Source organism: Sorex araneus, chromosome 4 (genome assembly GCF_027595985.1).
Source record: "Sorex araneus isolate mSorAra2 chromosome 4, mSorAra2.pri, whole genome shotgun sequence".
NCBI lineage: Eukaryota > Metazoa > Chordata > Mammalia > Eulipotyphla > Soricidae > Sorex > Sorex araneus.
Window position 1 is genome coordinate 163,257,801 of NC_073305.1, and position 13,600 is coordinate 163,271,400.

A 13,600-nucleotide genomic window follows, 5' to 3' on the forward strand; every position below is an offset into this window, starting at 1 on the left:
AAGCCTTAAATATCAACAACGCAAGGCAGTTCACATAGTGCCTGACTGATATCAAGCACTCACTAAATTATAGTTTCTATCTCTTTTTCATTTATATGTGTTCCCCAAGCTTTGTGTCACCTTATTATAAATATATCCTCTTGTATTTTTTTTTTTTTTGCTTTTTGGGTCACACCTGGCGATGCACAGGGGTTAGTCCTGACTCTGCACTCAGGAATGACTCCTGGCAGTGCGCAGGGGACCATGTGGGATGCTGGGATTCGAACCAGGGTTGGCCGAGTGCAAGGCAGACGCCCTACCCGCTGTGCTATCACTCCAGCCCCTCCTCTTGTATTTCTAATCAAAATGACTGAAAGCAATTACAGGAAAGAACTACCGTTTTGATTCTTTGCGTTTTTTTTTCTGGGGTTGGGGGTTTGGGTCGTAACTGGTAGTGCTCAGGGGCTCCTCCTGGATCTGTGCATGGTGGTAACTTTCGGTGGTACTGGGGGATCATAGAAGTCATTGGTTTTGGAACTGAGATTGGCTGCAGGCAAGGCAAGTGCTGTAACCCCTCTACTATCTTTCTAGTCTTGTGATATATTTTTAAATGATTCAGCAAAAAGAAAAAAACCAACAAGTACACATAACACTATTTTAGGTATACACGTGTAGAGAGGGAAAAAGTAAGGCAAAATATGGCAGCATTTTAGTTGCTGAATTTCAATGAAGAATTTATGGGCTTTATATTATTAGAATTTTTCTGTGGGTCAGTAATTTTCAAAATAAAAACACTTAAGGAAAAGAAAATAAGCTTTATCTGCCCATGAAAATGCAAGATACAAAAAATTCTTAATTCTGTCTAATAAAGAGCATTGTTTAATTATAAAATGAGATAAATAGACTTATTGACCTGTATCAGTGGGGAAAATAGTCTTTAATCAGATTGTAGTCAACTTAAAATCTCACAAAGCAGCAGATACAGAAATACCTTTTATCTTTGTCACCTTTACTCAGGTGGGATTTGCCAGGTGTCTTAAAACTCTGGTGTGGTTGATGGTGTTTTTTGATCCTTATGTTTATTAGCACAGAGATTTCCACAAGCAGATACTTCTCTTTCTTCCCCTTCCCCATAAAAAAGGTCAGCCAAAGTAAACAGATAGTATAGTTGAATATGTACACTGCCTCACAAACCTTTCATTTCAACTTTACCTAGTCCCCCTTACCCACTTTTAAAAAAGGTCAGTCAAAGTAAATAGATGAGAAATGTGTCTGACTGTGAACTCATATGCAGCTTCAAGTGATTCTTTTACCTCCTCTTTTAAGATTGCGGTCTAAATTTCCCTACATTTCTTCATCAACACCCCCCGAAATTAATTTGACTAATGATACACTGGTTGTTAACATTTGCAGGATGTACTGTTGAATTCTTCAAATGATCAGAGTTGCTTAATGTTCTATGTCTCTTACATAGATAATGTCTTCATAACTATCACATTTTATGCTTTGTGGCAGGGGTTCTATAAGCTTTGCCAGTGATATAGTAGGAAAGAGTTTGTGTAATATCTGGTTTTCTTTTATATTTTATTTACTAATGCTGTTTAAATCTGTGTAATGGTTTGTCTCATAGAGACAAGCATGAGAACAGGAAAGGTTAGACTTTCTTACTATAGCAAGAGCAGATTGTGTCACAGAGTCTTGATCATTAGCCACATATTGCTTGCAGTGGTTTTCTTTTAGAGAATAAAAACGTGTGCATTTACTTACTTCTTACAAAGACACTTAACAACTGAGTACTTTTTATGTTAATAAATCATATTGCCTGATTACGGCATAGTATTGACTGTTTCACTGCTTTGTCCCTAGCACATAGAGATGGATTATAAACAAAGTAAGTGGAGTTGGAGTGGTACAGTGAGTAAAGTGCTTGCCTTGCACGTAGTCAACTTGGGTTCAGTCCCCAACAGCATGTATGTTCCCCTGAGCCCTGCCAGGAATGATCCCTGAGCACTGCTGGGTGTGGCCAAACAAAAACTCCCCAAACTAAATATTTCTAAATGTGAGTGATTTTAGATTAGGTGAAAAATGGTGGTACCTTTTGATCACTCAAGCCAAAAAACTTGGAAAAAATGCATTTTAATGAGTTTTTTACTTCAAGTTCAAAACTGTAAAATTTCAATAAAGCTAAATTTAAAATATAAAAAGTCCTGGTCAGATAAGAACATATTTCACAAGGAGAAAAATTATTTTTAAACCAGTACTGATTTGATTGAAGATACTTCTATTTAACAAATTTGGAATCATTACAATTGTTATTTCGACTTAACTAAACTTAAAGATTTTTGTGTATTTTTTATAATCAGTTATAGCATGCTTTTTTCTAAGTCTCTTTGAGCTTCATTTAACTAATAGTTAAAACATTTATCTGCACATATGAAAAATAACTCCCAAGCTTGTTGATATGTTTGTTTATAAATTGCCCCCGGAGAGTTTTCCCAATTGACTTATTTAAATCAGAAATTTCTTGCATAATTGTTGTCATACTAGAAAGATCTTTTGATCAAGTGAAGTGTAATTTTGCAAGCTAAATGCCAGTTGAAAAATGAGAATAATTTCCTATAAAATGAAACAACATACGTTAATTAGAAAAAGCATGTAAGACATTTTGATTTTAAGTACCTTGATTTATAACTGCAGAGCATTTTTAGAATTGTTTAAGTACTAAACATTTTTTCTTTAAGAATCAATCCAGATTCATGTCTAATTCATAACCTAATACAAGCACATGAAGAAATAGATCTAAAAGGAATGAGGAATGTTAAGCCTTAGCTTAATGCAGTATAAGTCACTGCTTTGAACTTTGAATTGTGCTGATTAGTTCCAGCAGAAAATTTATGGATCTTGTCAGTTAATTTACATTGTAATTTTTTTAATTCCTTTGTGCTATTTCAATAAAACAAAGTAGATTTTGCTGTATATATTTATATTTTATATGTAGATGCTGCCTGCTTTATCTTCCATAATAAAGTCAGAAGGCAATATTAGGAATGAAATAACTGATTTCGAGGGGCATATCATTTAGAAATAGAGATTGAAATCAGAAGAAATAACTGAAAGAATTATAGTGATTCCTCTAAGGTGAAGGACTGGAGGTATGTCAAGGAACCGCTGTTCCCTGTTATAAGCCTTGTAGTGTTAGTGGATTCTAATCTGTGATCTTATAGTTTTTACAAAAATAGCTCTGGAGCAGGAAACCATGCTGTTTTTCTTTCTTGGTTATTTGTACACTTAGTATGTCTTTTTGTTTAGAAAAACTGAGAACTATCTGTAAGTGGTTAGTAGTTTACTTGAGAGGATAGAATAATTGACTTCTAAGAACTTGAGGATAAATAATTGACTCTCGAGATCAACTTTAAACCCCTTTATTGTGGCAGTACCAAATTTTTGTTTTGGGGCTATACCCAATGGTGTTCAGGGGTTACTCGAGACTTTGTGCTCAGAGATCACTCCTGGTGGGGCTTGGGGTACCATCTGGAGCACTGAGGTTGAGCCTAGGTTGGCTAGTGCAAGGCACAGAGCCTTACTTGCCCTATCTCTCTGGCCCCAACACTAAATATTTTAAAGTCTGTTTCTTGGAGCTTTGACCTGATGGACTTAACCACAAAGAGAATAAAAGTGAATAATTATTCATCTGTTTCCATCTTAAAACGCACCAGAATTCCATATCTTTCTTTTGTTTGTTTTTTTTTGGGGACACACCTGGTGGTGCTCAGGGCTTACTCCTGTCTCTTTCTCCGGGATCACTCCTAGCTGTGTTCAGGGAACCATAGAGGGTGCTAGATCAAACCTGGGTTGGCCTTGTATAAGGCAAGCGCCCTGCCTACTATATTGCTCAGGCCTCGTGAGTCCCATTCAACACCATGTCAGTTTAGGTTGTGTGACAGGTGTATATATGAATGTGCATTTGCCTGCAAACTCCTGTGGAGAGGAACCATCTTGAGTTAGCTCAAAAAGAAGAGGGAAAATATTTCTCAAGATAAAGTATCCTCAAAGCCCAAGTGCAGGAGTACTGTAGGTCTAAGGAAGGGCCTGGAGTTGCCTTTAAGGGTCTGTTAAACCATTTCTCCTCTTTCTGCAGTCTGATAGTTCCCTTCCACATTTCCTTGTTTGGGCAGAATTATTGTTTTCCTCTCTCCATCCTTGTTGGTGTATCTTCTCCCCCTTGTCCCCATTACTGTGTCTGTCCTCCCTATGCTAAGGAGAGTGCCATTTAAATAAAGGGGATCATTATAAATTGTGCAGGCATTCCACAACCCAAATCCCTGTTGGATTTATTTGCAAATACTTAGCTGCAGAGAAGTTTTTTTCATGCAAGTAGAGCTAACAAATAACCAAAGCACAGCAGGTAGCTATTGTAAGTTTAATGTTCAGCATGTAGGTGTAGATTAAGATTCTGATGCAACTTCTTCTGTCCTCCTTGTCATCTATACTTTGTGAAATGCTCTGTTGCTCTCCATGATCACATTTTGGTGCCAGTGATAGTTCATATATGTGTGTGTGAATGTGTGTGTGTGTATGTGTGTGTGTGTGTGTGTGTGTGTGTGTGTAGACCATTCTTATCACAGAGATATGGACACTATCAGGAGGAGATAGCATTCTTATTTTCTGCTCAGATACTTGTTTGAAACTTTTAATAACAGAATAATTTCTTGGTTCTCCCATTTGTAATCATAAGCAGTAAACAGAGCCTAGGGGAGTTTTCCCTGTATATCCGCTAGTTGAAATATAGTATTCTGAAGAGAGTCATCCTGCATCCCTGTGGATCACAGCCATAATTACTCCCACAGCAAGCCCTCCATCAGCTAATGGTTTTCTGTAATTTGTCAAAGTTCTCTGGGCTTGCTGCTATGTGACTTCTGGGCTTTCTGTTTATTGTGATTAAGTAGAATCTCCAAACTGCTAATCTAATCAAAGTATTAATTGAAATATTATAGTTAATTCATATAGATAGGAATTAAGTCAAAATTTTGTCTTTATATTGTAACACTTAATTTACCAAGTTGTTCATAAGACAGTTGTTTCAGGAATTCAGTGTTCCAACACCCCGCCAGCAGTGTGGCATTCCCTCTACCAATGTTCCCAGTTCTTCATCTACCACCTCCATAGCAGGCACAAATTAACTTCATATTTCTTGTTATGGAATGGAATTATCAAAACAGTGAATGGAATTATCAAAAATTAGATCAAGAAAAGTCAATTTGTGATCAGTTATATTTGCAATGGTGTTACTAAAGTCATTTTTAGAGGATTTACTGGGCAGATTGATGCTACATGAATCTTCTGTGTTATTGTTTTTACGTACTGAGCTTGGTGGTCTTCTACACAGCTTTCCCATCAGATTGGCTGTGGTGATACTGGGCTGACAGTACGATGAAGTATGCTGCTGTGTGCTCCAAGAACTATGGAGCTGGAACAATCTGATGACTTGGCACTTTGATGAAGTTTGGTTGTGTAGCTGGGATATTCCTATGCTGGGGAGTGTTGAGTGTGGCTGGGGGCTGCTGTGTCTTTCGGACAGAAAGGGAAATCTTCCAGCTCACATTCTGAGATGGCCCCAGAGTTTTCAGCCCAGACAGATCTAGCTGGGAACATTCAGTGGCATCATTTTCTTTTCGAGATTAGTTGTCAAGTCTAGAATTTTTAAACAAATTTAACTTTGAAAGTCTGTGAACATGGCAGTTTCTGGATAACCTGGATTCAATCCCCAGCTCTTCCAGGAATAATTACTGAGTGCATAGCCAGGATAACCCCTGACTGTTTTCAGATGTGGCCCAAAACAAACAAATAAAAAAGTAATTTAAAATAGGAGAAAGTTCACGTACATTTTTTTTTTTTTAAGCAATGCTGAACGTTTGCTTTGAACCTTTTAGTATTGTCAGGGATTATTTGACTTTTTTTTTTTTAAACAGCCAGGAGGAAATTCCCAATTATTCCATGACCTTCACGACTTGTCCCCTTTTCTTGTCTCTGTCTGCTGTGTCTGATTGAAAGGGGCAAGCCGCTTTCTTTGCACCACACCAGACTAACTCTTGAACATTTGCATTTCCACTAAGTATTACGTCTTGACAGTGATCCTCCTTTGCTGTCTGTTGGGGTTCTTTCCAAGAAAAATTAAGATTTGTGATAGTTTTACAGAAATGGGGACTGTAGGAGGGCTGGGACTATAGTTTTCTTCCTTTTGGTTCTTAGGACTATACCTCAGACTGTTAGGATCCATAAATTATTGAACAAATGAGTGCTTAAATGGCAAGAAAAGAAGCAGTTGTCATGTTATTTGCTTTCCACTGTAGAGACTAATAGAAAGAACTAAGCCCTGCAAATATGAGGGAATTATAATGGTGTAATTTGCTTAAAATTTAAAAATCTGGGCTTAGAGAGATAGTCTATCAGGTAAGGCACTTTCTCGCATGTGGCCAACCTGTGTTCATTCACTGGCATTGCACATGATCCCTTCACTCCTGCCAGAACTGAAACTAAGTACTTCCCCCAAACAAAAATAATTAAAAAATAAAGTTAAAAAAGCAAAACTAAAATTTAAATGCAAAGAAATCATTGAAAAAGCAGCCAAAATATTTTGTCTTTTTTCGTTAGGACAAAGAAATCATTGAAAAGCAGCCAAAATATTTTGTCTTTTTTCGTTAGGACAAAGAAATCTTGAGAAACTTCTAAGTTGTGATTAGAAAAGAAAAGGGAATATCATCTAAAGCCTTCCACTGAATTCATCTGTTGGGTAAATTTCAAAAGTTTTAAGAAATTTCAAATTAAATTTCAGTAAAAAATAATTTTAGTGTAGTCTTTGAAGTAGTTTTAGTGTTTTATATGACACAGGGCTGCTGCATACTTGCTTTATCAGGACTATGGAGACAGAAGACTCGAAAGGGATTCAACTAAAACATTGTACTATAATGAATTTTTCCTCCATCCCCAATTTAATGAAAAATGTCTTTTAGTTCTGTAATATTTTTAATCATTGGAGCCCTGTCCAATATATTAACTTCCTATGAGAGAGCTTAAATAGTCAGTGATTTCATCAGCAAAGAGACAAAAAGGCACCAAGTAATATGAAGATGTGGGCCAAAGTATTCACTTAAAAACTATATCCCTTATTTGACCACTTGATATATGTAGTCTTCCTTCTCACAAATAGATAAAATGGAGCCCATTTTATTTGTGAGGTAGATATGTGAAGGTCCTCAGTACATATAACTTATGGGACCCTTGAGTCCAAATTATTTTAGAGGAATACTTTGGCCACTCCCTTCACTGAAAATATGAGAAAATCTGATAAAAAAAAACATCCATTTTTCCTGCTTCAGCTCCTCTTACTACTTAATACCTTTCTCTTGGCACTTGGAGATATGTAGAAAAATTCTGGAAGTGTGTACACATCAACCTGAAGAGCGGTTGCCATTCGAGAGGAAAGAATACATATTTTCTCTTATTCAGAATGCCATTCACTGTATCACTATCATCCCATTGTTTATCAATTTGCTTGAGCGAGCTCCAGTAACGTCTTTGTTTGTCCCTGTTGCATGCTAGTGTAGCCCAATGGCGTCTGTTCGCTCCAGGAACATGAAGAGCATGTTGTTGATACTGTTTTTGGCATATCAAATATGTCATGGGTAGCTTGCCAGGCTCTGCTGTGCAGGAAAATACATACATACATACATAAATAATAAAAATAAAGAGGTCATGCGGCCGTGAATGTGGCTGCACGCTCCAGGAAAAATTGTATCGCTCTCTTCTAGGAGCTTTGTTTTATAGTCTCTGGATCTTGGCTATTGATGAGATTACATTGCACAGGGGGGGTGGAGGAGGTTGTGGGTAGACTGCCAGGCTACTGGAAAACTGAGATCTGGGTGGAGGAGGCCCAGTCCCATTCTGAGCAGGCTTGGAGATCTCAGCCATGGGTCCCTCATACCTAGGTTCCTCTGTTGGTTCCTTCATGGGTGAGACTCGTCCAAGCGTGTGGAGAGTGGCCTTGAGCATGGCTGCGGCTGGGTTCTGGAGGTTTTCGGCTGCTGGGGCTCTGCTTGAGGCAGGGAGGGGGGCGGTTTGAGAATGCTATTAGCAGTTATATGGCATTGTTTAGCTTTTGGTTTCAACATGTTTGACTTGTATAATTACTATATTTAATTTGATATTCTTAGTATACTAAAAAATGAGAAATAATAATAGTATTTTTTTGGGGGTTTCCTGGTGTTTGATCTCCTTCATGTTGAGAAAATAGAAGTATAGATATTCCCTATTTAAAAGATCTGCTTGGGCAAATGTGCCTTTATTGTTTCATTTACTGCTCTGGGTTTCAGCCTTCACTTGATTGTTACCTGAGAGTTTCTCACTGATGCTTCAGTGAAGGTTTAAGTGGTAGTAATTTGATTTTGTTTTGACTAGGCTTTTCAGGCACCACCCTCCCCCACCCCAGACTGCAGTAGGAGTTTTTTTGAATGTTCTAAAATGTTCAGTAAGCCTAGTAGTCCTCATGCTAGAAATAGACATAATTTTTGTCCCATATGCATACTTTATAATTTCTGTATTTTCATATCCAACAGCACTTCTATATCATTCATTCATTAGACTAATCCACCCCTTCACTAATTATTAGTAACCTTAGTTTTTCAACCTTGAATCTTACTTGAGAGTTTTTTTGGTAGTAAAATGCAGAGAAATCCTTTATAATTTTCCCCATTTGGTGGGTTTGACTCCGGGTGCCTTACTTCTCATTTAACTATGTTAGAGTGAATTCAAAATAACATTTGAAATGCATGTGTGACTTTCTTACACGTTTCAGCAAAAGTTAGATGTTTTTCTATCTCTCTGTGACCTTGATATGGCATCCTGATTTTCATAAGACCAGCCTGGCTTATTCTCAGTATAGTCTTATCCTGATTTGGCTGAAAACAACAAAATAATAAAAACTGCATTTCAGGAATTTGTCAGGAGGGCATAAATGCGCCTTTATAGCATCCTTTATCCTTCAGATTTTCTGCTAAGGGCTGGGATGAAGCTCAGTAGTAGAGCATGGGTCTTGCATAGGTGAGGCCCTGAATTTGATCCCTGCCACTGGAGTAGGGGGAAAGGAAAAATCTGCTGAAAGAAACCATTTTCTGTGCTCTGTATGAAAAGTATTTAGCCCATCAGTTCTACTGAAATTAAACCTAAAGTCCTAATAAAATCAGAGAGCTAAATACCTGGACTGCAGCAAACTGGCCTTTCCTCAGAAGAATGCTGCTAAAGGGCCCCTCAGGGTGAGGCCACTGGCCCTGGGTAGCAGTAAGGGAACTGCTATGGAGGATGCTCTGCTATGGAGGGTGTTCTTGATTACATAAGCACCAGACTCCCTCTCTGTGAACTGCCAAGAGTGAGTCTCTCTGAGCTTGCCAAGAGCACTTTGGCTGTGGATACTCTTAGTTCTGGACCCGGTTGTTGCTCTTGTTTCTCTCTTTTTCTTGTAACTACTGTTCAGCATTTTGAGGTCCTCCCTTCTCAAGCTTATACAGCTTCATATGTTTTTGTGTACCAATCTCACTGCAATTTCAGATTTACTTTCTTACCCTTCTTTTCCTTTAGCTCAATTTTTTGTCCTGTAAATGACAAAGTTTAAATATTTTTCCTTTAACTTTGTTTATTTATTTTATGCTGAAGCAGTTGATTTCTAAAATGGTTTTGAAATCATTTAATAGAATTTTAAATGTGTCTGTTCTCATTTGCATTAATCATTTTACAGCATTTAAATATTTAAAACCATTTTGGGTGTTTCAGGGGGACTGTAATGGGCACATAAAATAACCATTTGATTATTGTTTCAAGTAATGCAAATCAGTGAATAACTCTGTTAAAGGAACAAAATTATATAATTACATATTTACTTTTGCTTATATAAACATTATCAAGATCTAGAAAATTAGATTTCAGTGCAGTTCACTGTCTCTATACCCAAAGGAAAAAAATATGCTAAGACAGTGGAGGTCACGATTATAATTTCTGAGAAGGACTGCAGCCTGTTCCCTCATCTGTTGGAACAGGCAAGATTTCAAAAGCAAAAACCACTCCTCAAATGTTTTGTAGATTTTAGTAATCTGATAAATGAGCTATTTATTCATTGTCTTTCTGATACCCATACAGTGTATTATCCATAGCAACAGTCCCTTTCAAACTTAATAAGACCAACTCAGTATTTATTAGGGAAATAATACCTCAAGGTTAAATAAACTGTGACTGTTGGTCCTATCTATTTACTCCCTTTCAAAGAGAACTAAACCTTCAGTGTGTACCATGTTGTAGCTCATTAGAGAAAATGAATTGCAGTATGACTCTGTGATTCTGAATGTGCCATTTTTATGGTGCATTTAGAGTCAAAAATGGTGATGAGCAAATAAGCTTTAGAAATAAAGTACTATTTTGTGTTTTGAAAATAGGGTCTAATTAGTCTCTATACAGCAAAAATCAGAGATATATTATGGTAAATACTACTACTTCAAGTTAGTAAAAGATAAAAGAATACTTAATAATTGCCCCAGGAAAACACATTACATTGATGTAATCTGTAAGAAAGGCTATGCTTCAGTAAAAAGATACTTTCAAAATTAGGAATTTTCATAACAAAACAGGCTCATTTTAAAGAACTTGAGTTATTGTTGAAATGTAAATTAAACACCAAATCTTTTTATGTCAGTCACTGAGAAATGAAGTAGTATTTAAAAATCACTAAATGTTAGAGTTCATGTAATTCAATATCTTTAATTTACAGTCATGAATGCCTTTAGAAATTGTTGCAAAAAACTTAGTATTTTTCATTTCAAATATTATTGCACAATATATGCACTGCACTGCACTGTCGTCCCGTTGTTCATCGATTTTCTCAAGCGGGCACATCTCCACTGTGAGACTTATTACTGTTTTTGGCATATCGAATGCGCCACGGGTAACTTGCCAGGCTCTGCTGTGTGGGCGGGATACTCTCAGTAGCTTACTGGGCTCTCAGAGAGGGACGGAGGAATCGAACCTGAGTTGGCCGCGTGCAAGGCAAAGGACCTAAAACTTGTTAAAAGTCTATCCTACAAGGTACACAAATAGAAATATATAAAATCTCTTATGAAGGCAATTGATTAAAAATTCTATTTTGTTTTCTTAATATAATTGAATGGAATACCTTTTAAAAAAATTTCATGTAGTTCACTGAAGCTCTGTGTTTGTGAATTGGTCAAACCTATTTTGATTAAAATCTTGGCTATATTAAAGTTCTATTTTTTTATATGATAAATATTTTTTGTAGTGTTGGTACTTACATTATTTTATTTCTGCTTATATTTATAGATTCTGGAACTTTTCGAGAGCTGACCCTCTCCTTGAGACAGTGGAGCATCACACAGAGTTCACTTGTGGCTTGGATCTGAGTCTCCAGAGTCCTACTCAGGTAAGGGATGTGACCTCCTAATGTTCTGATGGTTTGACCCATCCATTCACAAGTAGCTATTTATGTTGCTCTTAGGAGCAAACTTGTTTCTTTAGGATAAAGCAAATATATTTACCCTGACCTCTTGTGCTATATAAACATGAGTATTAAAGTATTTGAAACAGTAGGGAAGAAGGAGTAACCAGAAACTTCGTAAAAACTTGAGTCCTAAGTGAAGAAAGAACTTTTCCCCCAAGTATTGTGCCTACTATGTTGAAAGTTTTTCGAGTGGAAAGGGTGGCAAGAGAGGAATAGAATAGGAAATGAAAGGATTGCCCAGGTCAAGAGCACTGGGTCCTTTACATTCAGCCCTCTTAGTAGTTAAGACACTAAACAGGTTGGTCATTTCCTCTCAGGATTGTCACCCTCATTCATATACCTTGTGTCAAAAGAGAGGCTTCAGGTAGGAAGCAAAAGTAGAGTAGCTAGTTTTTCAATCTTATTTCAATAAAAAAAACCATATTTTATTTCCTTCTCATCCTTTTGTGGAACTGAGGGTCAAAATCTTATGCTTTCAATAGTCTATAGCCTTTTATATTTTATTTTTGGACACCCCCCAGTATACTCAGGGATCACTCCTGGCTGTGCTTGGAAACCCATATGTGGTGCTGGAGATTGACCTGGATTGGTCAAGTGCAAAACAAGCACCTGACTCACTGTACTCTTTCTCTGGCTCTGGTCTTTTTATTTATAAGCTGTTTGATTTCAGAAATGATAAAACTGGGTAAAGAATGTAAAAGCGCACTTAATATGACACTTTCTTGGATGTACAATGTGAAAACACTACAATATCAATTTGGGAAATAGAGAAAAATATATGAAAATTCTAGAATTTGTTGGTGCCAGTGAGATTGTACAGTGGGTTAGACACTTGCCTTGCAAATAGCTGACTCAAGTTTGATCCCTGGCAATCTCTTATGGTCCTTCAATCCCACCAGGAGTGATCCCGAAGCCTAGAGACAGGATAACTCCCAATTACTGTGGGGTGTGGCCCAAAAGCCAAAAAAAAAAAAAAAAAGGAAAGAAAAGAAAAGAAATTCTAGAGTATAACTAAGTATGGTTTTAAACAAAAAACAAGTCCTATTTGTCTTTACTGTGTACTTAATTTATATTAATACAAATTTATATTACTGAATTAATATATTAATAATTTTATATTAATACTTAAATTTATATGTGTATATTTTTATTTTATTGAATCACCATGAGATACAGTTACAAAGCTTTCATGTTTGAAATTCAACCATACAATGATCGAACACCCATCCTCCACCAGTGCACATTTCCCACCACCAATGTCCCCAGTCTCCCCCCACCCCCATCCCAGTCCTCACCCTCCTCTGTGGCAGACAATTTCCCCGATACTCTCTCTCTTTGCTTTTGGGCATTATGTTTTGCCGGAATTTTCCCATCACCATTCAAGCTCGCCTGCCAGGAGCAGATGCTAGATAATTTATTTTCCATTGCTCATTTTGAATATCATGAGAGTTCTGGGATCCTAGATTGTAGATGGTTGGATGCCAAAGACATCTCTGTAGGGCACTAAACCATTTGGGGATTCAATTGGGAGTCTCTGGACCAAGGCTGTTGGTGTGCCAAGATGGTGCCCGGTTGAAGCTTGTGGGTGTGACAGCTAGGCCGAAGAGTCGGTGGAGACCTGGGGTGAGACTTCCTGGTGCCTCTGCCGCCCTGTGGCCTGGTGACTTAAGTCCTGGAACCCACATACCTGGGCCTTGCTTGTGGGAGCTCTTGGTTGCTGGGATTCCATCTGGAGTAGACGACTTAAATTTATATTAATATATTAATTTACTTTAGGAATTTAAGACGATTCTGAGTTAAGATATTCTCATTACATATTAGAATATTCTCATTAGTACAGGTGAATAATTGTTTAAAAAACTAATAGCATCTGAAATAGAAGAAATAAATCATTAAAGGTGAGATGAAATTATCTTTAAGTATAATGTGCTTGGGCTGGAGTGATAGCACAGCGGTTGAGCATTCGCCTTTCCTGCGACCGACCCGAGTTTGATTCTTCCACCCCTCTCGGAGAGCCCGGCAAGCTACCGAGAGTATCGAGCCCGCACGGCAGAGCCTGGCAAGCTA

At 37.4% G+C, this 13,600-nt stretch overlaps 1 protein-coding gene across 1 annotated transcript in view; it reads left to right on the forward strand.

Annotated features, from left to right (window-relative positions):
- Nucleotides 1–13,600, forward strand: part of PEX7 (peroxisomal biogenesis factor 7) — an 85,320-nt gene that overhangs the window by 40,081 nt on the left and 31,639 nt on the right. The window contains exon 9 of the mRNA XM_004609010.2: nt 11,356–11,455. Coding sequence (XP_004609067.1) covers nt 11,356–11,455 — 100 coding nt within the window. The remainder of the gene's footprint in view (nt 1–11,355; nt 11,456–13,600) is intronic.